The sequence below is a fragment of the Rhinopithecus bieti genome, unplaced genomic scaffold (assembly GCF_001698545.2).
Source record: "Rhinopithecus bieti isolate Rb0 unplaced genomic scaffold, ASM169854v2 scaffold_41644, whole genome shotgun sequence".
Lineage (NCBI taxonomy): Eukaryota > Metazoa > Chordata > Mammalia > Primates > Cercopithecidae > Rhinopithecus > Rhinopithecus bieti.
In genome coordinates this window covers 452,896-480,081 of record NW_016817838.1, presented here as the reverse complement: position 1 = coordinate 480,081, position 27,186 = coordinate 452,896, and the positions used below count along the sequence as shown (strand labels likewise).

The 27,186-nt window shown below is 41.7% G+C and overlaps 1 protein-coding gene across 1 annotated transcript; it reads right to left on the bottom strand.

The window, feature by feature from the left end:
• Positions 1-6,119: 6,119 nt before the first annotated feature.
• Positions 6,120-26,776, bottom strand: RRAGC (Ras related GTP binding C). The gene is made up of 7 exons (XM_017856170.1): positions 26,410-26,776; positions 23,895-24,098; positions 22,728-22,927; positions 19,422-19,536; positions 18,658-18,800; positions 12,973-13,121; positions 6,120-7,650 (listed from the first exon to the last, which is right to left on the bottom strand). The coding sequence occupies exons 1-7, from the start codon at positions 26,446-26,448 to the stop codon at positions 7,499-7,501; spliced, it is 1,002 nt and encodes a 333-aa protein (XP_017711659.1). The 5' UTR covers positions 26,449-26,776; the 3' UTR covers positions 6,120-7,498.
• Positions 26,777-27,186: the final 410 nt, after the last annotated feature.

The window sequence follows — 27,186 nt, the reverse complement described above, 5'->3', positions numbered from 1 at the left end:
ATCCAGGAATCCAGGTTCCTTCCATGTCAAGGCTCTGCATTTTCAACAGTGTTTCTGTGCTCATCTGCAGTGATCTAGTAGAAGGGAAAAAAACATGGAGGATCGTGCCTGAGATGATTATATGGGCTATGCCTAGAAATAGAATACATCACTTCCACTCACATTCCATTGGTAGAACTCACATAGCCATCCCTAATTGCAAGGGTGACTGGAAATATCCCTATGCCCAAGGAGAAGAAAGCTTATTCTGCCTCTGCCACAACGGATGTGTACAGCTACTCTTAGAAAGTTCTGGGATAAGCTGCTCAGAGTCCCAATGTAGCATTTTCCCTCCTTCCTTCTTCCTTCCTTCCTGGCAGCCTCTAAGAAGCTCTGTTACTATCAGGAAGGCAGATCTTTGCTCTAGCATCAGACATATGGGACTTCAATTCCAAGCTATGCCAATAAAACTAGCAGTATGTTCCTGCAGGTTCTCTGTGCCTCAGTTTTCTCATCTGTAAAATGGGCCACAACAATAGCTCCAACCTCATTACACTGGATGGATTAGATGAGAAGGCACAAGTAAGGCTCTTAGCACAATGGTTGGCAAGGTGAAAACTCTCAAATATTAAGATACTCATGCTACTGCTAATCATAATTTTAATTAAACTAGTACAATTATTAGTATAGGCTAGCCCAAATTTTTTAAAAGAAGAAAAGGATCTAAGAGATAAGCATTGAGGCTCCTGTGAGAATTGAGATAAAACATGGTAAGGGGTAACACGAAAATAATACCGGTTAAACAGCACTTTTTTGACCATTATTTTGGATCTGAAAGAAATCAAGAATAAATGAAGGACTCGATACATTGGAAGAGGAGAGTCAAGGACCTATAGAGGCAGGTCCAGATCTCCACTGTGTGGCCCAGATCTCCATTTGGAAGGCCTTTCGAGGTCACTAACATCCCAGGCAAAATCCAGGAGAATCTGTCTCCTTTTCCAGATTCCAGGCACAGAAACCTGAAGGATAAGAACAAATTAGAGACCTTAACTTCATTTCAACAAATAAGAGATATCTCAGTGGTAAGCATTCCTCCCTCTCTACCTGGTTTCCTTCTCATTGCATGAACCATTCTAACTTTTGTTCCAGCTGTCTACCTTCCATTGACTGACCAAGGCCCTCCCTAAGGCCCAGTTCTGCCTCCCACACCACCTTGCTCCCACTCAGTATGCCAATTCAATCTCTAACTCAGTCCTCTTGCCCTTCATCCAGCCTCAACACTTTAGTAGTCCAGAAAACATTTCCATGGAGATCCTGTGGCCCCTGACCCTAATGAGTTTCTTTTTGCCAGACAGCCTGCCTTTCTCAATTGTCCCATTCCCATCAATAGACTGCCACAGGGGTCATGTGAGGAAATAGTCTGAGAAACCTCCGTGCTAGACATCTAGCCAGGAAGAGCTACAGTGCAGCAGAAGAAAAGAATCCTCCAAGCATAGAAATGGCCAACAGCTCCCTTTCCAAAGTCAAGACAGGTATTCGAGAAATGTTTGGTAGAGTTATAAGCGTATTTCTCAGTTCATCTTCCAAAGCTGTAGAGGCAGTACCTTTTCTGGGAAAAAGCCTGAGTACAGAGCATGCCAGCACTGCTTTTCAGAGAAAGATAGGCCCCGTCTGCAGGTGCATTACCTGGGACACAAAGTCTGCATGCCAATTTGCATGGAGATAAGAGAGAGGACATGGAAAGAAAGGAAGGAATATTCACAATATACTACAATGTGTGTGCTAGCACCTCTTTTTTAAAGAAAAGCAAAAAGAATATTGTAGAAAATTAATATTCCATTTTTATATTTCAAGTTCCTGTCTGTTCTGCAGGTTACGTTGTAATAAACCAAATTAATTCTCTCCCACGTGACTTCTAATATTTTATCACTCCAGGCTGGGCGTGGTGGCTCACGGCATTCTGGGAGGCCGAGGCGGGCAGATCACTTGAAGTTAAGAGTTCGAGACCAGCCTGGCCAACATGGTGAAACCCCATCTCTACTAAAAGCACAAAACATTAGCCAGGCGTGGTGGTGCACACCTATAATCCCAGCTACTCGGAAGGCTGAAGCAGGAGAACTGCTTGAATCCAGGAGGTGGAGGTGCAGTGAGCTGAGATCACATCACTGCACTCCATCCTGGGCTACAGAGTGAGATTCCATCTCAAAACAAAACACACAAACAACAAATATATATATAGTTATTGATCACTTCAGTTCAAAAGATGCGTTTTAAAGTGTAAGAATCTTAAAGTGGAAGTTGCAGCACTTTGTGGGAAACACGTTGGTAGTAACTGGCACTTTCAAGTGTGGGGAGGAACAACTAGTTTCCTGCCTTTCAGTTCCTCGTTGTAACTGTCCTTTGCAATTTTCTCAATTATATTTTGAACAGGTCTGAAGATGCACTGGTGTATCTAGTTCTTTTTACATTAAAATTTGTCTTAGCAAAGTCACAGCTGGGGCTCGTGAAGAGATTACATGGCTCTAGAAGAAAGAAAAACAAGCTGGGAGCGATGCCTCACACCTGTAATCCCAGCACTTTGGGAAGCTGAGGCAGGGGAGGATTGCCCTGATCCCAGGAGTCTGAGACCAGCCTGGGCAACACGGAGAGACCCTCATCTCTATATTTAAAACAGAAAATTAGTCAGGCATGGTGGTGCATGCCTCTAGTGCCAGCTATTCAGGAGGCTGAGGCAGGAGGATCACTTGAGCCTGGGAGGTTGAGGCTGCAGAAGGCTATGATCGTGCCACTGCACTCCAGCCTGTATGACAGAGCAAGACCTTGTCTCAAAAAAAAAAAAAAAAGAATAAAGAAAATATGTATCCATGGAAGGATAAGGTTCTGCAGCCTTTTCCTTTGCCATATTTTCTCTCTCAACCATAAGTGTGAAATAATTTCAACAAACCTCATTTGACACAAAGAAAAGTGGTGAAAACAGATATTTTAATTCAAATATGTGGCATTTCCTTCCATGGGAGTCTTGAAGAGCACACACATTTACAACAGATGGATTAGAAGAGGAAGCAAGAAGTTCTGCTATAGGAATGTGGTTAGAGCTATCTTAAGGCCTTTTTGTAACTCATAATCCATAAAGCAAATGATGTTAATGACCTTCGTTTTACCCAACCCCCTCACTAAAAGTGAAAATCATCAACTGTTCCACTTCCAATAAAATGTCTCAAATCAGTCCTGAATATTATCCCAGGGAAAATACTTTGGCAATTCTTTGGATCTGTAAGTTAGGTATGCACTTGGGTGATATGCGCAATACATACTTTCAAGACAGAGCATACATGCAGAAGCCAGAAAGCAAGAAGCTGTGTTTAAATAATACAACACTGCCACCTAGAGGCCTCACACTAAGGACTTAGACACCATCACCAAACAGGCTGAAAAGGTAGACAAGCTACCTGTACTTCGCAGCACAGCTGGCACAGCTGGCTTAAATGAGTAGAGATATTGAGGAAATGTTACAGAGTAAACATGCTTCCCGCTCACTACCTACAAAGACAAGAAACCAGTTTGGTGATGGTTGTATTAAGATATTTGGAAAACAGTGTAAAAATCATCCTTCCAATCCCATGAAAACATTTCAAAACAGTGTGAATTTATTACTCACTGATTGAATATGCATTTAATGTGTCAAATAAACCTAGGAACATGGGATAAATAAACCAAGGTAAACAGGCTTCCTTATTGCAGGTCTCCTCAGAACCTTTCATATTTGACTGTAGGTAGTGAATCTCCAAAGAGAGACTGCAGAATGCAAGTTTCCAAAACTTAACTAAGGAATCCTTTTTTTCGTTTTGTTTTGTTTTTTTTTTTTTTTCAAAACACACCAGTGAGCCAACTCCCCCATCCTACTAGGAAAGGAAGGTCGAGCGGTGGTGTGCAGCTGCAGGTTATGGAATCAACCCGCATGGGTTCCCATTCTAACTCCACCACTTCACAATTAAGCTGTTCTGTATCTATTTCCCCATCTGTAGCACAGGAATGTAACACCTACTTCCCAAAGAGTTGCGAAGATTACAAGGTAATACATGTAAACCACCTAAAATAATTAGTGGTGGTTGGCTATCCCCCCTCATGTCCTTCTTGGATGTTGTTTGTATCCAAAGTCTCCTAATGTACAGTTCCGGAAAGCTACTATTAACAAATAACACTCGCCTGGCACGGTGGCTCATGCCTGTAATCCCAGCACTTTGGGAGGCCAAGGCGGGTGGATCACCTGAGCTCGGGAGTTCGAGACCAGCCTGGCCAACATGGAGAAACCCTGTCTCTACCAAAAAAGTACAAAATTAGCCAGGCGCATGCCTGTAATCCCAGTTACTCAGGAGCCTGAGGCAAGAGAATCGCTTGAATCCAGGAGGTGAAGGTTGCGGTGAGCCAAGATCATGCCATTGCACTCCAGCCTGGGTGACAAGAGTGAAACTGTCTCAAAAAATAAATAAATAAATAACACTCCAGTTATGCCCAACTTCTGTCCGCATTCCCTTTACAGACAATGTTCCTTTGGGGCTCATGAGAGGGACAGCGGGAGCATTTAAACTGACTAGCTTAGTTACCAGCTTACTTACTAGCTTAGATGGAAAACAATGATATTAATAATCTCTTTTGAATAACTGGAAGGGCTTTCAGCATTTGCAAAACAAAGGATAGAGATCCTTACCAAAGTCCAAAATTCACACACAGTGCTTTCTCCAACAATGCTTGAATTTACCTTTTAAATCATTTCTCCACACAGAACTCAAGATGTAGAAGGTAAATTAACAAAACTCCCAAATACCTCCAGCATTCTATATTGAGACATTATATACACGCATATATGTATGTGTATATATGAATGTGAATGGGAGACGTGGTGGTATGTGAAATAGCTAAAATACCTTGCTGCTTAAGACTTTAAGGGTTTTTTAACCATCTGTCCTAGTTCTCTTTGAAGTAGACTGGTAGAGATCAACATCCACTGGGATGCAAAACATTTCAAGCAAAACCCTGATCATTTTATTCTCCCGTTTTCTTCATCCTGAGTTGTCTCCTTTCACATTTACCTTCTATTTCACAACTAAGGATTTCTCCTTAATCACTAACTGAATTTATAATTTTCAGTAATAGGAAAACCTAACATTTACTAGGCATCTACATACCACATACATCTTGAAGCATTCTCTCCATTTAACCAATGGGAGCCTAAGGCTGGAGGCTGCAAGTAGAGGCACGCAACTCTGGGCTGCCAGGCCTGGAGGACAAGCCCTGTTTTGCCACTAACTAGGTCTATGATGAGGCTGGCCACCCTTAGTGCACCCTCGACAGTGCCAGTTCACACCTGCTGCTCAGGCATCCTTACTAGTGGCATCCCTTCCACTCTAAACAGTATCTGGAATTTAAGTTATACAGTCCTCCTAGCCATAGCCTCAACACGGCTCCTTATCCCTCTGCACCTGTTTCCAAAATCTGAAAAAGGAGACAGGATTAGATAGCTTTGCAAGAGTTTTTTCAAGCTGTTTCTGTGATTTCCATTTCGGAATTAAAACAGCCTCTAAAGTAGTCCAATTATGAAATGTAAAGATCTTTCGATCTGTCTTCCTCCCACTGATAAACTAATGTCTATTTTTCTCTTAGTTTAGACCCAACCTAACTAAATGTTTGTATAGACAAACGATGATTTAACAGACATTTAAGAGTCCATGAGCATGTCAGCAACTGGAGGAAAACAGAAAACCAGCTGGAATCGGTAGAATTGTTTAAGTGTGTGTTACTTCACTCATCTCCTCACTCCTTCTTAGCTTGGATAAAGTGCATTAATGATGCCAGGACCAGGATACTCCCCACCATGTGTGAGATTTGCAGATATGAAACACCCAACCAAAAACATGTTCACCTGAGCTTAGATTTACTACCCTAAAGCAGAAATGGGCCAGGGGAGATACCTGGACACAAGGCCATGAAATTCCCACATCGGGATAGAACTTGAAGCTCTGACACATAAGAAAACGTTAACCACATGAAGCAGCAAAAGAAATGGATGAAAAAATAGCAAAGTGGGACAACCCAACGTTCCGCCACCACCCTCTCATACCTCAGGCAAGGAGAAAAACTGATTTTGGAGTAAATACATTTATTGATACCCATTTTATATATAGTTCAATGAAATAATCTATAAATATAAAAAGCATTTTTCTTTTGGATATCACCATGGTCCATGTAAATACTCAACAGTCAGAATCATCTGCAGGAAGCACTCCAAGTCACACTGTTAGGTTTACAGACCTGAATATACATATTGCATTAAACAGTGGCACTTATGTACTCAAGTGGTCCAGTGGCTTTGGAAAATATGACTACTGGGCATGTGGAATAGAAATAATGTGTTAGGTTTAAATCAATGGAAAGGGTATCAACCATCAACAAAAGCAACAATTATGAATTAATATCCTAGGCAAAGAAAGTACCACAGTTGACACTTGGTGTCAGAATACTGGAGACAAAGTATGTAAAACAATGCCTGTTGCAGCACCACGTGCTCACTCCAACTCCCAGTGGACAGTCCCCCAATGCCTTAGGGTCACTTGTGGTCAACAAAATGCAATGAAGAAGCTCGATAGCTTAGAATAAAAGGTCTGTAAAGGCTGATATCAAGATTAAAGTAAGCTAAACATTTCAGTGACATAATGAGTTTCTCCCCTAGAAGGGGACTGTGGGAAAAGCTTTTAATTCCCTTTGTTACTCTGAGCATGATCATTTATCTAATGCAGAAGAAAGAACCCAGACATCTGGTACTCAGAACATAGGTTCAAAAATTTTCTTCCATTTCGAAGTTTTTTCAACACTTCCGAAGGAACTAATGCAACCACTGTTGAGCCTTGCTCTCCACCTGATGCAGCATAAAATTTTCTCTCATTTCTTCAATACAGGAATGTCTTGCTGCAGACTATGTGTCTTCTGAGTTAGCAAGCAAATGCATTTAAAAGGTCTTAGTTGTGCAATGTCCAAAACTGAAATCTGAGAGGCAGTGTTAGAACTTAAGCAAGGCAGAATTTTTAGAGTCTACTCAAATGAAAGCCTAAGTGAAGCATATAAAAATTCAGTCTTTTCTATTATTTTCAACTGGAATTGATGGCAACATTCCCTGGTAAGGATGGGTAACTGGTGTCACGTAACTCCAGGTCCAAAATATCCCAACTACGTAAAGTGGACCCAAAAGAGGAGAAATACACACTTGAGTTCTGTGGTCTCCAGAATTTGTTGTTGTTGTTGTTGTTGTTGTTGTTGTTTTGCCATTTTCAAAAAAGAAATAGTAGCTTCAGTTGTACACCACCAGTTGAAGGGGTTTTCATCCAAATGAGAAACTCTACCCCTTGTCTCTAGTGGAACAGGCACCAGATTCCCACAAGCGGCAGCTCCCATGTCCTGTAGCACGTGGCATCTGACCCTGGAGTGAAGAGTAAGCTGGCATAGAGCCCCGACGCTGGGATTCAGACTAGATGGCGTTTCGTGGTGTGCCATTGTGAGCCAGCGCTTTCAGACTGGAGGCACTAGTCTGGTGACCACAGCTCCTGTGAGAAGTCACACCCACCTCAAAAACCTCATGAATAGCTTTTCGGAAACAGTGGAAGTTGTAGTCTATTAAACCTGCAGGAAGGAAAAAGAAAAGAACACCTCCTGAATTGTCCATTGTGAAATTTTATATTTGGGTTTGCAGCCAAAAATAACTCGGATAAACACTGGTTGGAAATTCTTAAGCCTCCAAACTAGATAGCAACCTCTTCAATCGTAAGAACAGCTGGTCATCACATATATCCACCATCCTAACATTCTGCTAGACAACAAATGTGATTAGACCATTACCTTGGCCAAATTAATACCACTGGCATCCAAGTTTCAAATCACTCAATTCACATTCAAGAAAAGTAAAATATTCAAATACACTGTGTGGCCTGCTTGAACATAGTGTGATATTTCAATAATTTATATTTGATTTGATGAAAGTCATTAAATACTTATTGCACAGCCCGATAGAGGGTACAACATGTCAAAGGAAGCAGCAGATATGGTCCATGCCTTCCAGACAGGATATGCTAGCTGGGGCATCAAGCCAAACCGCAAGAAACAAACCAAAACAATCTGGCGTCAAATTGACAACTGTGAAGGAGACCCAAAGGAAACGCCAAGTGCAGGGCAACGCAATCAACCGAAAACTTCAGGGACAAGAAAGAACTTTGGGAACACAGGCACGATTTAATCAGGCAGAAAGGGGGAACAAAATCACAAGAAAACTGCAGGGACCTGGTAATGAGAACACAGCACAGGCGGAAGACAGGAAAAAAAAACGGTCTGACTGGAGAGTGGGACATCAGAGAACTCTTGGTAGGAAATACTAAGAATCAGGTCTGAATAAGCAGGTTACAACCAAATGAAGGTGGACCTTCAGCCTCAGAAAAGAAACAAACTATCAAAGACAAGTTTTGATCAATTCAACTACATTAAAATTTATTTCTGTGCCAAATGTAAAATAGACAATCAAGGAAATTTGAACACTGGCCAGATAGTTGATGATATCATTAAATCACTGTTAATTTTGTCGTTTATTGTTTTAAAAGCCACTACCTTTTAGAGATACCTACTGAAACCTGTAGAGACAAAATGATTTCATGTCAGGCCTTTGCTTCAAAATAATCCAGTAGGGAAAGTGGTATAAATATGAAACACAATTAGCTATAATTTTGATAACTACTGAATCTGGGCAAATGATTAAAAGGCTTTTATTATACTGTTTTCTCTACTTTTTTACATATTTGACAGTTTCCACAATAAAATAAAAAAGCTTAATAATCTATAATAACTGAGAAGCTGTCCAGGAAACATGATTGAAGTGTGTCCGTGGATGAGGGCTGAACCAAGGAGCTGAATGCATAGAGATTCCTTGTGCTGTCCTACCTTTGTGTACACCTGAAAATTCCCATAAACAAAAGTTAATTTTTTTTTTTTTAGAGACAGGGTCTCACTTTGACACCCTGGCTGGAGTGCAGTGGTGCAACCATTGCTTGAGCTCAGGAGTTCAAGACCAGCCTGAGCAACACAGCAAGACTCCCATCTCAAAATAAAAACACAAATAAAAAAATAAACTAACATAGAGAAAAATAAGGAACTGCTAACAATCAGTGCAAAAAAAGATAAATATACATGGATCAGGTAAAATGTGAAAGAAGAAACCTGAATAGCCATGAAAAGGTACTTGCCATGAAAAGACACTTGCTCTAACCAGTAATTTAAAAAGTAAAAATGAAAATCAAATAAGATACCCTTTCACACCTACCAGATTGATAATAATTAAACAGTCTGACAATACCAAGCATTACTAAGGATAAGAAGCGATAAGAACTTCCATAGACCAGTGCCAGCCAGGGGTGAAAATGGTAAAGTCACTTTGGTGAGCTGTTTGGCAATATCTTTATTAGTTAAAGACATATGTACTCTTATAAATTCCACTCCTAAATGCATACCCTAGAGAAATTCTCCACATGTGCAAAGGCAAACTTGTTCATGAGCATTTGTTACAGATTTGTAATTTTTAAAATGATCCAAATGTCCAGCAACAAGAAAATAAAATGTGGTATAGTCAACCCATAGAATGCTATATGACAGTGAAAAGGAATGAACTAGAACTATGTGTCATCAATTTGAACACATCTCAAAAACCACCTGAATGAAAAGAATCAAGCAAATTGCAGAAGACTACTTATATTTTTATATCATTCATACAATACTCTCTATTGTTTAAGGATAGACATGAAGTTAAAAAAATAGGAAAAATAAAATACATACAGCTGAAAGGAAGGGATTTCAATTGAGAAAAACACACAGAAGACTTCAACTGGCCAGGCAGTTGGCTCTCATCTGTAATCCCAGCACTTTGGGAAAGTGAGGGAAGAGGATTGCTCGAGGCAACAAGTTCAAGACCAGTCTGGGCAACATAGAGAGATCCTATCTCTAAAAAATTTTTTTTAAATTAGCCAGCATGGTAGCATGAGCCTATACTCCCAGCTACTCAGGAGGCTGAGGTGGGAGGATCTCTTCAGCCCAGGAGTTTGAGGCTACAGTGAATTATGATCATGTGGGGGCAATGGAGTGAGATTCTGTCTCCAAAAAAAAAAAAAAAAGTTTTAATTGTATTTGTCATTTTAGTTCTTAAGATGAAAGGTGAATATACATGTTTTGTTTTACCCAAAAATTTGTGTACATCTGAACTATCCCATTAAAAACTCAGGTAGAAGAGGGAGGACTTGTTGCAGTAAATAACAGAGCTACTGTAGATCCTTGAGTAGTTAAATAATATACATTTCCTGAAAACTAGTCTGTCTTTGGGATAAAAGATGATACATACTACACCCTCCACATATATGTCAACTACATGAATATTATCAAGTAAGAGACTACTGCAGCACCACTGGCCTGAAGCAATGAGAACCTGGAGTGGAATCACTGACAGTGAAAATGGAAAGGAAACCCAAGAAACAGTTCCAAGAAACAAATGATCAGATTTGGTGAAAATTCAATATAAACAATACAGAAGAATAGAAAAAGGAGATCACGAAATCTCCTCTGTGAAGCAATCTGCAAGCGCCCTTTCAGCAATCACACCACACAATTACCTAACTATAAGATATTTACGCTCGGACAGGAGAAACTCGCGCTACCAGTGACAGAAGTATGACAGCCAAGAAAGTCACAAAACAGGGGAAATACTCGTCAACCAATGATTGACATGACGTTGAAGGTAACATTCACAATATTCAAGAAAGAACGTCTTACTAATAGCTCCAAACATGGGACGAGAGCATGAGCCAAAGTCATAGCTGGAGATGTGAATTTTTCAATCACATAGAGAAGATTAACTGAAGCCATGTATTTGATGAGCTGACCTAGAAAATAAGCAAGCAGAAAGACTTGGCTCTGACAAACAGGACTGAGGAGAAAAAAACAGCCAGAAGAAACAGGAGAGGTGGTCGGGAAAACAAACACACAAAATATCCCAAGAATTCAGCTTCAGAGAAGCAAAGAGAGAAGAAAGTTTTCAGAAAGGAGTGACAAGATCACATGCTTAGAAGGATGAAAAGGCTGCAGAGTAAGAAAAGGCCACTGAATGCAGCAAGGAGGTAAGCTGGTAACTTCTAAAAGTCTAGTTTCTATCATCAGAGTGAACAGGCAACCTATAGAATGGGAGAATATTTTTACAATCTATCCATCTGACAAAGGGCTAATATCCCGAATCTACAAGGAACTTAAACAAATTTACAAGAAAAAAAACAGCCCCATCAAAAAGTGGGCGAAGGATATGAACAGCCACTTCTCTAAAGAAGACACTTATGCAGCCAACAAATATATGAAAAAAAGCTCATCATCACTGGTCATTAGAGAAACCCAAATCAAAACCACCATGAGATACCATCTCACGCCAGTTAGAATGGTGATTATTAAAAAATCACAAAACAACAGATGCTGGAGAGGATGTGGAGAAATAGGAACGCTTTTACACTGTTGGTAGCAGTGTAAATTATTTCAACCATTGTGGAAGACACACAAATACCATTTGACCCAGCAATCCCAAAGGATTATAAATCATCCTACTATAAAGACACATGCACACGTACGTTTATTGCAGCACTCTTCACAATAGCAAAGACTTGGAACCAACCCAAATGCCCATCAATGATAAACTGGATAAAGAAAATGTGGCACATATATACCATGGAATATTATGCAGCCATAAAAAAGGATGAGTTCATGTCCTTTGCAGGGACATGGATGAAGCTGGAAATCATCATTCTCAGCAAACTAATACAGGAACAAAAAAACCAAATACTGCATGTTCTCACTCATAAGTGGGGAGCTGAACAATGAGAACACATGGACACAGCAAGGAGGACATCACACACCAGGGCCTGTCAGCGGGTGGGTGGCTGGGGAGGGATAACATTAGGAGAAATACCTANGAGATACCATCTCACGCCAGTTAGAATGGTGATTATTAAAAAATCACAAAACAACAGATGCTGGAGAGGATGTGGAGAAATAGGAACGCTTTTACACTGTTGGTAGCAGTGTAAATTATTTCAACCATTGTGGAAGACACACAAATACCATTTGACCCAGCAATCCCAAAGGATTATAAATCATCCTACTATAAAGACACATGCACACGTACGTTTATTGCAGCACTCTTCACAATAGCAAAGACTTGGAACCAACCCAAATGCCCATCAATGATAAACTGGATAAAGAAAATGTGGCACATATATACCATGGAATATTATGCAGCCATAAAAAAGGATGAGTTCATGTCCTTTGCAGGGACATGGATGAAGCTGGAAATCATCATTCTCAGCAAACTAATACAGGAACAAAAAAACCAAATACTGCATGTTCTCACTCATAAGTGGGGAGCTGAACAATGAGAACACATGGACACAGCAAGGAGGACATCACACACCAGGGCCTGTCAGCGGGTGGGTGGCTGGGGGAGGGATAACATTAGGAGAAATACCTAATGTAGATGACGGGTCAATGAGTGCAGCAAACCACCATGGCATGTATACACCTATGTAGCAAACCCGTGCATTCGGCACATGTATCCCAGAACTAAAACTATAAACAATAAATAAATAAAAGTCTAGTTTCAGTAGACTTGTTCAGATGGAAGCCAAACTGCATTCAGTTAAACAGGTAATGAAAGCATCTGAAGGCAGAAAGGCTAGATTTAAAATGAAAGATCAAAAAAAGAAAAGAGAAAGTCTGATCTATATATGGAAGGGAAGGCCAAAAGCAGTTTGAGCTTTTTTTTTTCTAATAGCCATTTGTCTTAACACTGCAATTATTATTTTCTCTTGTTTTCAAGAACCTGAAAAGTTATGGCAAAGAAATTAACATAAAAAACAGCTTTTAAAATGCTATTACCTTTTCGTTCAAAGCTTTCTTCCCTTAGAATGCAGACCAGTGCCAAAAATTTAGTCACCTCCTTTAAATAAAGGACAGTTGTATTATTCAGCTTGATAATTGCCATAGATTCTTTGTCATAAGCACTTCCACTTCCATCTTCCTTTAACCTATTTTAAAAGAAAGTACTATTCATTACAGGTTTCCCATCTAGGCATCTGCCACATTTAATTTGCACAATGACATCCACCCAGTTTCCCAAATGTCTCTGGGAAATAATACTGGCTTAAATATATTGGGAGAGAGTGTTGTTAAGGTATAGCGTTCCTAAACACAGAATCTCAGGGATTCCTATTAAAAACAACTCCATACACATCCTTTAATATAGATAATCAGACATTTGGAGAAAAAGGTGCAAACATATGTATATCTTAACCAGGGAAATGACAACATTACCAACATCTCACTAAGTGGGGCCACTCACCCCCTACACTGTGTTCTGTAAACCCAGCTGAGGTGTCTCCTCTCTTCACTGCCCTCAGGTCACAGGGCCCCTCTGGGACCTGCCGCCTCACTTAAATGAGCTCCTTCAAGGCACATTCTATATGCCAGGTCAATCACATTTTCACAGAAAACATATTTTTTGCTTCCTCACAACACCAAGAAAATACTTAAGACTAAACAAGAACAGTCTCAGCTAGAGACTAGTAGGGACTATGTTGAAATTAACAACTTTTAAAAAAAGATATGGACTCAGAGTCTTTTCTGATGTAATTGCCTATAAAAATCTAAAGGTTATCTAGCTATTGGTAGGAATTAAGAGTTGTCAAAATGCTTTTTTAAAAGTATTTGCCTTCAAAAACAAAAGAGGTGAGGGAAATAACACTAAAAAGAAAATGTCGGCTGGGCACAATGGCTCACACCTGTAATCCCAGCACTTTGGGAGGTTGAGGTGGGCCGATCGTCTGAGGTCAGGAGTTCAAGACCTGCCTGGCCAACATGGTGAAACCCCATCTCTACTAAAAAATAAAAAATAAAAAATAAAAAAAAAAAAACCATTAGCCAGGCATGGTGGCGCACACCTGTAGTCCCAGCTACTAGGGAGGCTAAGGCAGGAGAATCACTTGAACCCAAGAGGCGGAGGTTGCAGTGAGCCGAGACTGTGCCACTGCACTCCAACCTGGGTAACAAGAGTGAAACTCTGTCTCAAGGAAAAAAAAAAAAAAAGGAAAAGAAAATGTCAGGAGTAATTGGTAATTTTCTTTGATAGCAAAACAATGTATCCTTTTTCTCCTATTTTCACTTTTCTATATTTTCCATGCAGTTTTTAATGAATAGGGGTGAGGCTTATTTTTTAAACTATTCCAAGCCTCACAATTTATGTTCTCATATGGTAGCATGAGCATAATGTCAAAAAAAATTTGGGGTCTGGCATGGTGGGTCATGCCTGTAATCCCAACATTTTGGGAGGCTGAGGTGGGAGGAACACTTGAGCTTTGGAGTTCGAGACCAGCCTGGGCAACACAAGAACACACACACACACACACACACACACACACACACAACTTTAAGGTGACAGAAATAACACTAAAACAGTTGTTAGTAGTTGACCTGAATAGTGGCTCTTTACTCCTATTTTCATTTCTCTATATTTTCAGTGTATTGTTTTTTTTCACAAAGTGGGGGCTTATTTTTACTATTCTGAACCTCGCAGTTTACCTTCTTATACATTTCTTTGATCCTCACAACAACCCTGAGGACACAAATTATTACTATAGCCCTATTTAACCACATTATGTCCTTTCTGCAACAAGCGAAAGTAAACTACATAAATACAAAGAGGACTATGCCCATTGAAAAGATACAGAGGCCAGGCACATGACGTCCGCCTGTAATCCCAACACTCTGGGAGGCCAAGGAGGATCACTGTGGCCCTGGAGTTCAAAACCAGTCTGGGCAACAAAGTGAGACTCCATCTCTACAAGAATATCCAAAAGTTAGCCAGGTATGGTGGCACATGCCTGTGCTCCCGGCTACACAGGAGGCTGGAGGACAGCTTGAGCCCAGGAGGTCGAGGCTGCAGTGAGCTGTGTTCACACTACTGCACTCCAGCTTGGGCAACAGAGTGAGACCCTATCTCAAAAAAAAAAAAAGGTAGGAACTGAAGTTCATTAAAAATAAAGTGATCTCCCGGCAAAGTCAGGACTCAAACTTAGGGTTTTTAACTCAATTCCACGCAGTTTCCAGTACCTTAACTAATATAAAGTTAATTTGGGAAGGCAGAGTGGAGGGGAAATTAGTGTCATTTGCTTTTAAGAGTATAGAAGAAAACTACTTCCTTCTAACTGGAGAAGAGGAAGTTGTAAGTGCTACATGTTCTCAGCTTATAGTTAAGATGTCCCATGCAGATCTTTTTCTGTGCCACATGGAAAGTGAGAACAAGAACTAACTCTGACAACAGGTTCCAACATAGACAACCCTGAAGATGATTCCCTAAACCAGTACCCACAGCCAGCAACTGTAAGAAACTATAAAGTTCCTAATGTCAAGCCAGCATACGATCTTGAATCACACACTAACATGAGAAAGAAATAAGAAAGGCACATTCTATTCAAAGTCGGGAGATTAGCGCGACTTGATTTGGCTGTGATTAATAAAATTAAGAATAAAAATATGTTAATGACCATAAAATACTTGCTCAGAATCTGTAAAGCATAAGATCTGCTTTCTACATTTATCTGTTTTAAGTTTTTAAGACTATTAGGAAAATATGCGTATCTGAATCTTAGTCAAAATAATGCCAAGGCAGGCCAAGAGTAGTGGCTCACGCCTATAATCCCAGCACTTTGGGAGACCAAGGCAGAATACTGCTTGAGGCCAGGAGTTCAACACCAGCCTGGGCAACACTATGAGACCCTGTCTCTACAAAATAGTAAAATTTACAAAAAAAAAAAGGCCAGGTGCAAGGGTTCACACTTGTAGTCCCAGCACTTTGGGAGACCGAGACAGGAGAATCACTTGAGTCCCGGAATTCAAGACCAGCCTGGGCAACATAGTGAGATCCTATCTCTACAAAAATCAAAAATCAGCCAGGCATGATGGCACACGCCTGTAGTCAGGAGGATCACTTGAGCCTGGGAGGAGGAGGCTGCAATGAGCCATGATTGTGCCACTACAATTCAGCCTTAGTGACAGACCACGTCTCAAAAAAAAAAAAAAAAAAGTTAGCCGGGTATGGTGGGGTGTGTGGGTGTAGTCCCAGCTACTCAGGAGGCTGAGGTGCGAGAATCACTTGAGTCCAGGAGGCTGAGGCTGCAGTGACCTGTGGCTGGACTGCAGTGATGTAATCATAGCTCACTGCAGCCTGGAACTCCTGGGATCAAGCAATTCTCCTGCCTCATCCTCCTGCTTAATCCCCCAAGTTTAGCTAGGACTACAGGTGCACACTACCACACCCAGCTAATATAATGTACTTTATTATGTATAAGGTATTTTAAAATGTATTGGCTGGAAGCAGTGGCTCACGCCTATAATCCCAGCACTTTGGGAGGCTGAGGCAGGTGGATCACCTGAGGCCAGGAGTTCGAGACCAGCCTGGCCAACATGGTAAAATCCTGTCTCCACTAAAAATACAAAATCATCCAGGCGTGGTGGTGCACTCTGTAATCCCAGCTACTCGGGAGGCTGAGGCAGGAGAACTGCTTGAATCTGGGAGGCAGAGGTTGCAGTGAGCCGAGATCGCACTGCTGCACTCCAGCCTGGACAACAAGAGCGAGACTGTCTCAAAAAAATAAATAAAATAAATAAAATGTATCTAACACTGAAAATAAGTTTTACAGCTAAATTTGATTTTTGTATTATAAAAAAGTTGGTTTATGAAATTTTGATTTGTTTTAAATAAAACCAAACATTCTACTCATCCATTTTTTAAATTAGAAATGGGAAATATGAAACTTTCCTAAAAAAATATAATAAACGGACAATGCCTCATTTTCATTATGTAAAGAATTAAAACAAGCCAGGCATGGTGGCTCACGCCAGTAATTCCAGTGCTTTGGGAGGCCAAGGCAGGTGGATCACGAGGTCAGGAGTTCAAGACCAGCCTGGCCAACATGGTGAAACCCCATCTCTACCAAAAATATAAAAAATTAGCCAGGTGTGGTGGCAGGCACCTATAATCCCAGCTACTCAGGAGGCTGACGCAGGAGAATCGTTTGAACCCAGGAGGAAGAGATTGCAGTGAGCTGAGATCTCACCATTGCACTCCATCCTGGGCAACAGAGTGAGACTCTGTTTCTCTCCAAAAAAAAAAAAAAGGCTGGGCACAGTGGCTCACGTCTGTAATCCCAGCACTTTGGGAGGCCAAGCTGGGCGGATCACAGGGTCAGGAGATAGAGACTATCCTGGTTAACATGGTGAAACCCCGTCTCTACTAAAAATACAAAAAAATTAGCTGGGCATTGTGGCGGGCACCTGCAGTTCCAGCTACTCAGGAGGCTGAGGCAGGAGAAGGGTGTGAACCTGGGAGACAGAGCTTGCAGTGAGCTGATACCACGCCACCACACTCCAGCCTGGGCAATAAAGCGAGACTCCATCTCATAAATAAATAAATAACAAAAGAGAGCATATAATCACAAAAGTTAAAGGAATAGATGGATAGACATAGAATAGGCAAGACAAATGTACTCTCCTACTTAGAGGCAGCTGGAGAAAGACATGGAAAAATTAGGCACAAGACCAAAATGAAGGGCAAAGTCAGAGGTGAAAGAGACATTTAGACTAGATGGAGCAGAGAGAAGACACAGGGAGTAGAAAGTAAAGATAATGCTAAAACATCTGAAAAGCAACTTGAGAGTGCTGATGTTAACATACCAGGGGAATCTAGGAAGTCAATCGAGAGTGCACAGAATGTTATTAGTCCTTTTTTTTTTTTTTTTTTTTGGTAAGCCTGGGGTCTGTGTTGCCCAGACTGGTCTCCAACTCCCGGCCTCAAGCGATCCTCTCACCCCAGCCTTCCAAACATCTGGGATTATGGGCGCAAGCCACCACACCCGGCCATTATCAGCTTTTGAAAAGCCAGTAATTCTCCAAAGTTTTCACTAGTCCTCTGGCCTATTCTACAAAATCACTTGCTGGCTGGCTTTCATAAATTTCCATATATAGTTTGGCAAATTTACATAAAGGAAGAGCTCAAATTTTAGAGATTTATTTTGGAAACTTGTATATATGGGTCAGATTTTTAAAAGTTCTTCCAGCATCCAAAATTCTAATTACTTTCTTTGCTCTCTGAAAGATTAAGAATCCCTAATTCCACAAAGCCTGAGGTTAAATCAGGAACCAGAACTTACTTTGTTATTCAGACCATTTTAAATAAATTAATCTAGCTTTTCAATCTAGCTAAGTTCCAGCAGTGAGAAGACACTGTGGAATCCTCCCCCATCCCCACAACAGTGGGAGAAACTTGCAGTGATAAACAAGTCCAGTTCTAGTCATGCTTTCCAACTTTTCTTAGCCATTCTCTGAAGGAGTAAGACCCAGCAGCCCACTTCCAGAGAAATCATGCTCCAAGTTAAAGCACTATGGTCAGAACAATCCCAGTTCATGTAGTACTACTTGCCAGAGGCCTCAGAAATTAGTCTTCTGGACAAATCAAGTTAATAGTTTTCTGCCTGTCTGAGATATTGCAGGAATATGTATATAACTTACCCATATATACAAGACACATCAATTACAACATCGATCATGTCACAGCAAAGTTCATAAGATTGCATATCCACAGGGGAACTGTCTGTTGCAATGTAGATTTTGCTGACAACATCAAAGAGAAAAGCTTTTTCAATACCTGAATTCTTGGAAAAACAAATGGGAAACTGTTCAGTATTTTTTAAGAATCACAATTTACAACTTATCGAAGATCTTGAATTACTGAATAACATCCAAGGTCATTTTTAATTATATAACCCATACCAAAAAACAAATAGCACTTGCTTGAGAGACTCGTCTATTATCCAAAGAATGAAAGTGGAATTATTTCTCTACTCTGATTTACTGACATAATTTCATGAGTCAAATGTTCTTCTTCTTCCTCTTTACTCAAATGAATTATTTTCTAAGACATCATAAAAAATTTAACAAAATCTCTAAAATCAAGCAATGCTACATTTTCAATAATCCTCTTATTAATATAACCCATCTCTGATTTGAATCACCTTGCTATCAAGAAAGGTATGATGTGGGAATTTACAAACCATAAAAGAATTACACTTTGACATCAACATCTATTTAAGAATTCAGAAAATAACTTGAGTAATACTTTATGTTATCATTTATTTTACATGTTAAGCAGGTCATTAGTCTTTGTACTTGATTCAGATTAATTCAAGACTTTTTTGGAAAATTTGAAAACCCAAATATATTCACAAAAATGGAATCAGAAGCTGCAGCGAATTAAATATAAATTGCTCACTTACTGATATAAAGATATTTAATAGGTTTTCCAAGGTCGGCAGCTGTGGAATGAGTTTCTGTACCACCTTACTAAAGGCTTCAAATATTGAATGGTCATAGATGCTAGTCAGATAAAAGCTGAAAAACACAACATAGCTTGATTAATTTGTTCTGTGACAACTATTATAATATATAAAATTTTAAGTTTCTTAACATTTGATTTCAGTGAGTTCAATAAAGCCTCTTTATCTTGTCTACCATGCCCATTACTCAAGATGACAAATACACTTTCCCACCTGGCTTCATCTCTTTACTGGATTGACACAGAGGGCAACTGAAGTAGTACTGAGAAAAGGATTTTCAGGTACATACACTCCAGTATTCACTAAAGTCTTTGCAATCTGATCCAAAAAGCTTTTTTTAAGCACATAACTGAGACCAAAATAAGACTAAAACTGAGAAAGCTAGAAGAGTTATGTGACATATATTAAATAAGAACATAATTCAGGTTTCTACTAAAACGTCACCTCAAAAAGTTCTTTCCAGACCAGGCCACCTAAAATAGCCCTCCTGTACCCAATGCTTTCAACCCCTTTCCCCTAATTTGTTTTTCTTCACACCATTGGTAAGTACTTAAAACGATACTATACATTCATTTAGGTGCTTTTGAGCTGTGTCACTGAAAATGTAAGTTCCAGGGGAAAGAGACTTTATCAGTCTTGCTCCTAGCAGAAAGCCCACTTCCCTGAACAGTGCTCATAAGTATCTGTTGAATAAACAAATGAACACAACTGGTGTTTAGAATTTATGTAAAGAACCTATTAAAGAGGATGGGAGTTGGGACTCTACAGAGAATGGAGGAATCTACAGGAGTCTGGAGGCCTAAAAGGACTTACGGTGGAAAAGTAACACATGTAGATTCAATAAAACATGTATTTGAGAGGGAAGCCTTTAACAATTTAAACACTGTCGACAATTCTACCTGCTTTATAGCTCAGGGAGTATAATCTTCATTATATAGTCGCATCCACCACACATTTATACGTATATATATTACAACATCAGAGACACAGAGCTGTGTATACTACTTTATAGGTAATTTAAAGATACTTTCAGCCGGGCACGGTGGCTCATGCCTGTAACCTCAGCACTTTGGGAGGCCGAGGCCGGTGGATCACTTGAGGTTGGGAGTTCGAGATCAGCCAGACCAACATGCAGAAACCCCGTCTCTAGTAAAAATACAAAAAATTAGCCGGGCCTGGTGGCGCATGCCTGTAATCCCAGTTACTTGGGAGGCTGAGGCAGGAGAATTGCTTGAACCAGGGAGGCGGAGGTTGTGGTGAGCCGAGATGGCATCACTGCACTCCCGCCTGGGCAACAAGAGCGAAACTCCATCTCAAAAAAAATAAATTACTTTCAAGGAGCTGACTTAAGAACCTAATCTAGCAAGACAGGGGTCTAATTTATATGTAAGAGCACTGGAACAGGTAAGGCCAAGATGACCCTACAGGTACTAGGGAGAAAGGAATATTTTAGTGTTTCCTGTAGGCCAAAAGGCGAGCAAAGTAAGAATGTCCTACACCTTTGAGGCTTGAGGTAGATGGGGACAGGGAGAACCTGCAAGTCACAGGGCATTTTAGTAAGCTGAGTTTCTAGAAACTGGAAATGAAAAGGAGCTTCATCCATAGGACTGCTAGTACTAAATAAAAGCCTTTTTGAGGCAGAGTCTTGCTCTGTGGCCCAGGCTGGAATCCAGCGGCGCGATCTTGGTTCACTGCAACTTCCACCTCCTGGGTTCAAGAGATTCTCCTCCCTCAGCCTCCTGAGTAGCTGGGACGACAGGCACACATCACAATGCCCAGCTAATTTTTTGTATTTTTAGTAGAGATGGGGTTTCACCATGTTGGCCAGGCTGGTCTCAAACTCCTGGCCTCAAGTGATCCGCCTGCCTTGGCCTCCCAAAGTGCTGGGATTATAGGCATGAGCCACTGTGCCTGGCCTAAATAAAAGCTTGATGCAACACTCTACTGAAGTTAACAAGGTCTAGGACCCTACATGGTACTGAGGAAAGGAACGGCATGTACCACTGAGGTGGGATGCCCTGGAAAGGAACACAGACACGGAGTAAAGAGAATCAGAAGGATCCCCATGGAGCACTGGGGAACACAGGACAAGAACAGCTCAAAATCCAGGTAAAAACTATTAGCAGTGGATTCCCAGAAAATAAGACGGAATTTTACGGAGAGCCACTTTCATTTTCTCCTACAAACACTGATGAATTTTATTTTTTTAACCATGAATTACTTTCAAATTTTTTAGAAATTTAATCCAGGCAAACTAGAGGTCAATGAGACTTATCTACATGGTTTCCTAGAAGAATAACTGAAAGATCTTGGAGCCTGAGACCCAGGGAATATTAAGGGGAGGGACAGCGGTTAGCTTGAGCCCATAAGGAAGTCACAACAATAGAACAGGGACAGAGAAATAACTTGCTGTCTCTCTCCCCTGCTCCCCCTTTAAGCTACTTCTATCATCAAGAGAACATTTTCTTGGGTACTTTTTAATACTCATTTCTACCTATATCACCAAATAAAATAAGATGTACAAAAATATTCCTCATACACTTTTAGAATGCATATACAACAAATCAATCCTATATAGTAGGTATTATTTAATAATTTTTAATAGTAGTTACAAACCAATAGTCCTCTAAATTTAATAGGAGCCTTATGCACATTTATAAGATAAACCCACCTAAGCCAAACTTTAGAGATTCATAAAAGTATAAAGTGTTTCAAAAGCTAAGATATATTAGAGTCAGTCCAGCGGGGAGGTGGAAGGGAGCCAGCAGGAAAATAAAATGAAAATAAAAGAGTCAGTCCAGATTTGAAAGTGCACTCTCTGTATAAGGCTATTCCTACTAAGAAAGATACTGTCTAACACTCAAGCTAAAGACTTCTACAACAAATGTGACAGATTGACTTCACTGATGCAAGGCGGGGAAAAGTAATGAAACCAAGAGGAAGGAGTCCCAAAGCAGATTTATGCCATGAAGAAACAGCCTGACTCCAGTCTCTTGAGATGAATTTGGAAAAGCACCAGTGGAAACACTTCACATGACTTCAATCTCCAGGAAAACGCAAAAAGTGGGTAAAGTAATTTCTCAGTATCAGGCTCCCCAGACAGCTTGGAATTCAACAAAGAGATCAAAAACATCAAAGATGTGGCAAAGGGCACACAGGTAGCAAAACCTATGGTTTTTGTAATGACAGAGATGGGAATACATCGACACATTGTTCAGGGCTCTCATAGCAAACACACGTTGTTACCTAAGATGGAGTTTTTCTAGCCCAGCATCTGCAAGGTCATCATTGGCCCTTTGATGAATATCCCTCTGTGTTTCTATTTTGTGATCATCAGACAGACCATCAACTTTGTGAATAAAAACCTCAAAATTCATGTCTGGGTTAACTTTGTAGGCTTTAGAAACAGTAATGTGAAGTCTTGTTAAAGCCTCCATGTAGTCATCCTGTAAGTCAGAACAAAATATTTTTTTAAAAGAAATCTTACAAAAGTCAAGTAATGAGTTAAAGCCTCAAACCACCTCTTTCCCCAACCACAGAAAAATACTATCCTAATTATCATCCATATTCAAACATTCAAATATATTAACTATACTACTAAATAACTCTTCAATTGTCTCAAGATAAAAAAATTCAATTACCAAGTTAATGCTTGTAATTTTTAATACTAATTTAAGGAAAAAGGAAATGAACATTTCTTTCCAACATAATTTTTTAAGTAATCCCAGCTCTGCCATTTATTCAGTGTGTCACTTTAAGCAAGCTGATTAAACTCTGATCTCAGTTTACTCATCTGTAAGATCAGAATTACCATACCTAACAATAATGTGAAGATTAAATTAATTAGATCCTGTATGTGAAGGCACCCTCTGTACAGCCTATCACTCAGAAAGCATTCTTAACTAATGCTTAAGCTTATAAAAAGTAAGCTTCTTAAAGGATAGGGACTTGCCCCATTCATCTCACTGACTGCCACATGCTAGGCCCTCCATAAATGCTTGATGAGCTAAACTCAATTCTGACAAATAAGTAAACTATTCACTCTAATACCTACTGACTCAGTTCTCATATTCCTCTTTATGTTATGGGATGGGATCTTTTCAGGGAATGATGCCACTATTATAAAATATAGCAACATCTACCATTAACCAATAAAAGTGGAAAGCCAATGTTAGCTGCTCATGAACTAGGACTCAAGGATGTAAACCATGTCTCCTAATCATCTGATACTCTGTACCTGCACAATGGCATGTCTGCTCCCAAAGCACCTCTGCAACTGCATCTCTTACACTGTTAGGGAATCTACTGCCAAAGAAATAAGCTGCAAGCACATGACAAAGAAGATAAACAACCTTCCCTTGTTTCCACATCTTTTTCCCACCAGGGAAGAGGAGTAAACACATTACTAACTACCTGTGCGTCGATGACGTATATCAATGCTCCTGTTCCCCTGAAGATCATCTCATAGTCAAAGGTTGGGTCAAAAAAGTCCATTTGCCCAGGAAAATCCCATATCTGGAAATTCACAAAGGAGCTATTGGAAATGTCGTCCTTATAAATCTTGTTGGTACTTTCCAAAAACAAGGTCTCGTTGGGTGACATCTTATGAAACACCACCTGTTAAAACAGGCAATTTTATGACTATTAAATTTCAGACTTTAAATTTAAAATCCCACCCTGATTTAACATTTAAACATTTGATCCCATAGCAAAAAAAAATTTTGAAAAGTAGAAACTGAACGGTGAATCCATTGGTATTCACTATCCCTTTGTTTTTGACAAAAGAAGACACCAAATTAATTTCAATTAAATCTATTTTGGAGCTGAATCTTTTCTATGTTCTATGCACTGTACTCAGTTCTAATAGCAGCAATCTCTATCACCTCCATTAGTTTTTCTGAGAGAAAGCTAGCATTAATTCTGTCAAAATCTGCTTTAAGATTATGAAAGCCTTACAGCTAAAGCTTAAGAAGTCTATTTTATTCAAACATTACTTAAATGTCTACCTCAGGCTCTGAGGAGTAATTTAAAAAGTGAAACAGACTGGACTCTGCCCTCACTGACTTTGCAGTCTAAGAAGGGCAGTGACTATACCAAGAAGAAAGTGAAAACGTCCAGGGGGAGGCCACGGGGACTGGCAGGGAAAAGATAGCTCCCATGAGAAAAGAAATGTAAAGGCATTTGTTAAGAATCACAATAATCGGCCCAGTTTGGTGGTTCACGCCTGTAATCCCAGCACTTTAGAAGGCCGAGGCGGGCGGATCACTTGAGGTCAGGAGTTCGAGACCAGCCTGACCAACATGGTGAAACCCCATCTCCACTAAACATACCAAAAGTAGTCAGGCATGGTGGTGCAAGCTGTAGTCCCAGCTACTCGGGAAGCTGAGGCAGGAGAACCGCTGGAACCTAGGAGGTGGAGGTTGCAGTGAGTGGAGATCACACCACTGCCCTCCAGCCTGGGCGACGAGCAAGACTCCGTAACAAAAAAAAAAAGATTCACAATAATCACAAGCTACACAGTTCTAACATAAAACCACTTTGCCTCTAACTTACTTTCTAGAAGAGAAAAATGAACAACTACTCTAAAGGTTTTCTCAGTAACAAATGTGAATAACTAAAATTAGTTTGCTAAAAACCTATAGTCAACGTACCCAAGTTTTGCTGTAGAGGTGAAAATCAAGGTAAATAAAACACAGTACTCCCAGAAATCTGGAAGAACTCTGCTTTTTAAAAAGATCCCATCTACAAAATATCACAGATTCAGAAACAAAAAAGAAAATCACAGATTTATTGCGGATAGGCCTTTGCAACAGAGTGGAGAGGTGAAAAGACCAGATGCCTGCTGATACTAGTTTCACTACCAGCTCACTCCGCGTGTAATGGGTTTGGGTGACGCAAGAAGTCAATCTTGCCTCTATTTAACCCTTACTAAACAGTGTAGGCCGGCACGGTGGCTCACGCCTGTGATCCCAGTACTTTGGGAGGTTGAGGACGATCACTTGAGGTCAGCAGTTCGAGACGACCCTGGCCAACATGGTGAAACCCCGTCTCTACTAAAAACACAATAATTAGCAGGGTGTGGTGGCGCGCGCCTGAAATCCCAGCTACTCGGGAGGCTGAGGCGGGAGAATCGCTTGAACCCAGGAGGTGGAGGTTGCACTGAACCGAATTGCGCCACTGCATTCTCCAGCTTGGGCGACGAAGCGAGACTCCGTCTCAAAAAACATAAACAAACAAACGTGTACAGCCCTTCATTTGTTCACGAAAGCCCAAAAGTGAAAACAAGCAGACTAGGTCTGCAAAATATTCTCAAAGTCTCAGATTTTTATAAACACAACCCTACAGGGGGGAATATCACCAGTAATTACATGCACCAGGCCACAACTACTGAAATGGGTGCAATCTCAGTACCCAACTCCCAGTAATGCTACAGCGAAGTCTCCTTCACATCAGTAGCGAGAATTACAACGCCCAGTGTCTTAGTCACAACTCTTTCTGACGCTGCTCCCTGGGGCTCTGCTGGGAATCCCTGCACACTCAGGTCACCTGAAGTGAGAACAAATCAAAACGGGCCAGGGGAGGGGAGTCCACGAAGTTCTCCAAGTGAGAACTGGAGAGTGCGTCTCAGTTTTGTAAATGACACAGGAGCTGGGTCCCAGGGGGCGGAGGTCTTGGGCGGTGCCACCGGGCACCTGCCTCCCTTCAGCCAGTTTCGCCTTCAGCGCTCCACTTGGCCTCAGCTGACTTGGGCGTGGACGCAGAGGTCGGGGTCCCCGCGCGGGCCGCGCCTGTGCGCTCGCAAGAGTAGAAGAGAAAGTGCGGAGGGACGGAGCGCAGGCGGCCCCGGCCGCCGCCCTCCCGGGCGTCCCCGCTACCGGCCACCTGAGCCCCGGAGAGGGGGCGGGGGACAGGGCGCAGCCCCGCTCACCTTCTGGATGGAGGACTTGCCGCTGCGCCGGAGTCCCATGAGCAGAATCCTCGGCTTAGAGCTGTCAGCGCCCCCCGGGCCACAGCCTCCGCCAGCCCCTGCCCCAACCCCGCCGCCCGCCGCCGCCGCCTCCTCTTCCTCCTCCTCCACGCCGTAGCCGAAGTCCTTTGGAAACGAATCGGCCGCGCCGTAACTGCCGGCGAGGGGCGTCTCCTCCGCCCCGTAACTGCAGGGACATGGTGCTGGAGCCGCGCCGCCCGCTCCCCCTAGACAAGGCCAGGCCAGGCCCGAGCCAGGCCGCCGCCTCCAGTCCGCCCTCCGCCCCCGCCGCCGCCGAACGCCGGCCGCCGCCGCCGCCCACCGCCGCCGCCACCGCCACCGCCCCCGGCAGCCGCCACCGTCCGGCCCGCCCCCCAGTGCCTGGCTCTCATAGGCCCCGAGCCGAAGTCCAGCCGCTCATTGGCCGTCCGAGCTGCCACTCGAGAGCAGCAGGGTAGGTGGTGCCCCGTCACGTGCCGGAATCACCTGACTAGCAGCCGCGGAGGGGGGAGGAGGAGTCACGAGGAGGGCGGCTCCGCCGCGCCTCTTGCCTGGGCTCGGGCCCTCAGCCCTCCGCCCCGGCCCGCATGCACCGCTGTCCGCACTGCTCCCCTTCCTTCTTCCGGGCTCCCAGAGCACCGCTATGGAGATGCTTTCCCGGCATTTGAGGGAAGAATTGATTATGCTCATCCTGCAACTGTACTTTCCCAACCGATATTTATTGACGTCTGCAGTGTC

Excerpts from the sequence above, each read along its gene's own strand:
- RRAGC (XM_017856170.1), bottom strand. The coding sequence starts at position 26,448 with ATGGGACTCCGGCGCAGCGGCAAGTCCTCCATCCAGAAG. Across the intron at positions 18,801-19,421 it reads TATTAAATATCTTTATATCA|AATTCAGGTATTGAAAAAGC; the intron begins GTAAGTGAGCAA and ends TGTTTTTCCAAG. Across the intron at positions 13,122-18,657 it reads GATGTGTCTTGTATATATGG|GTTAAAGGAAGATGGAAGTG; the intron begins GTAAGTTATATA and ends CTTTTAAAATAG.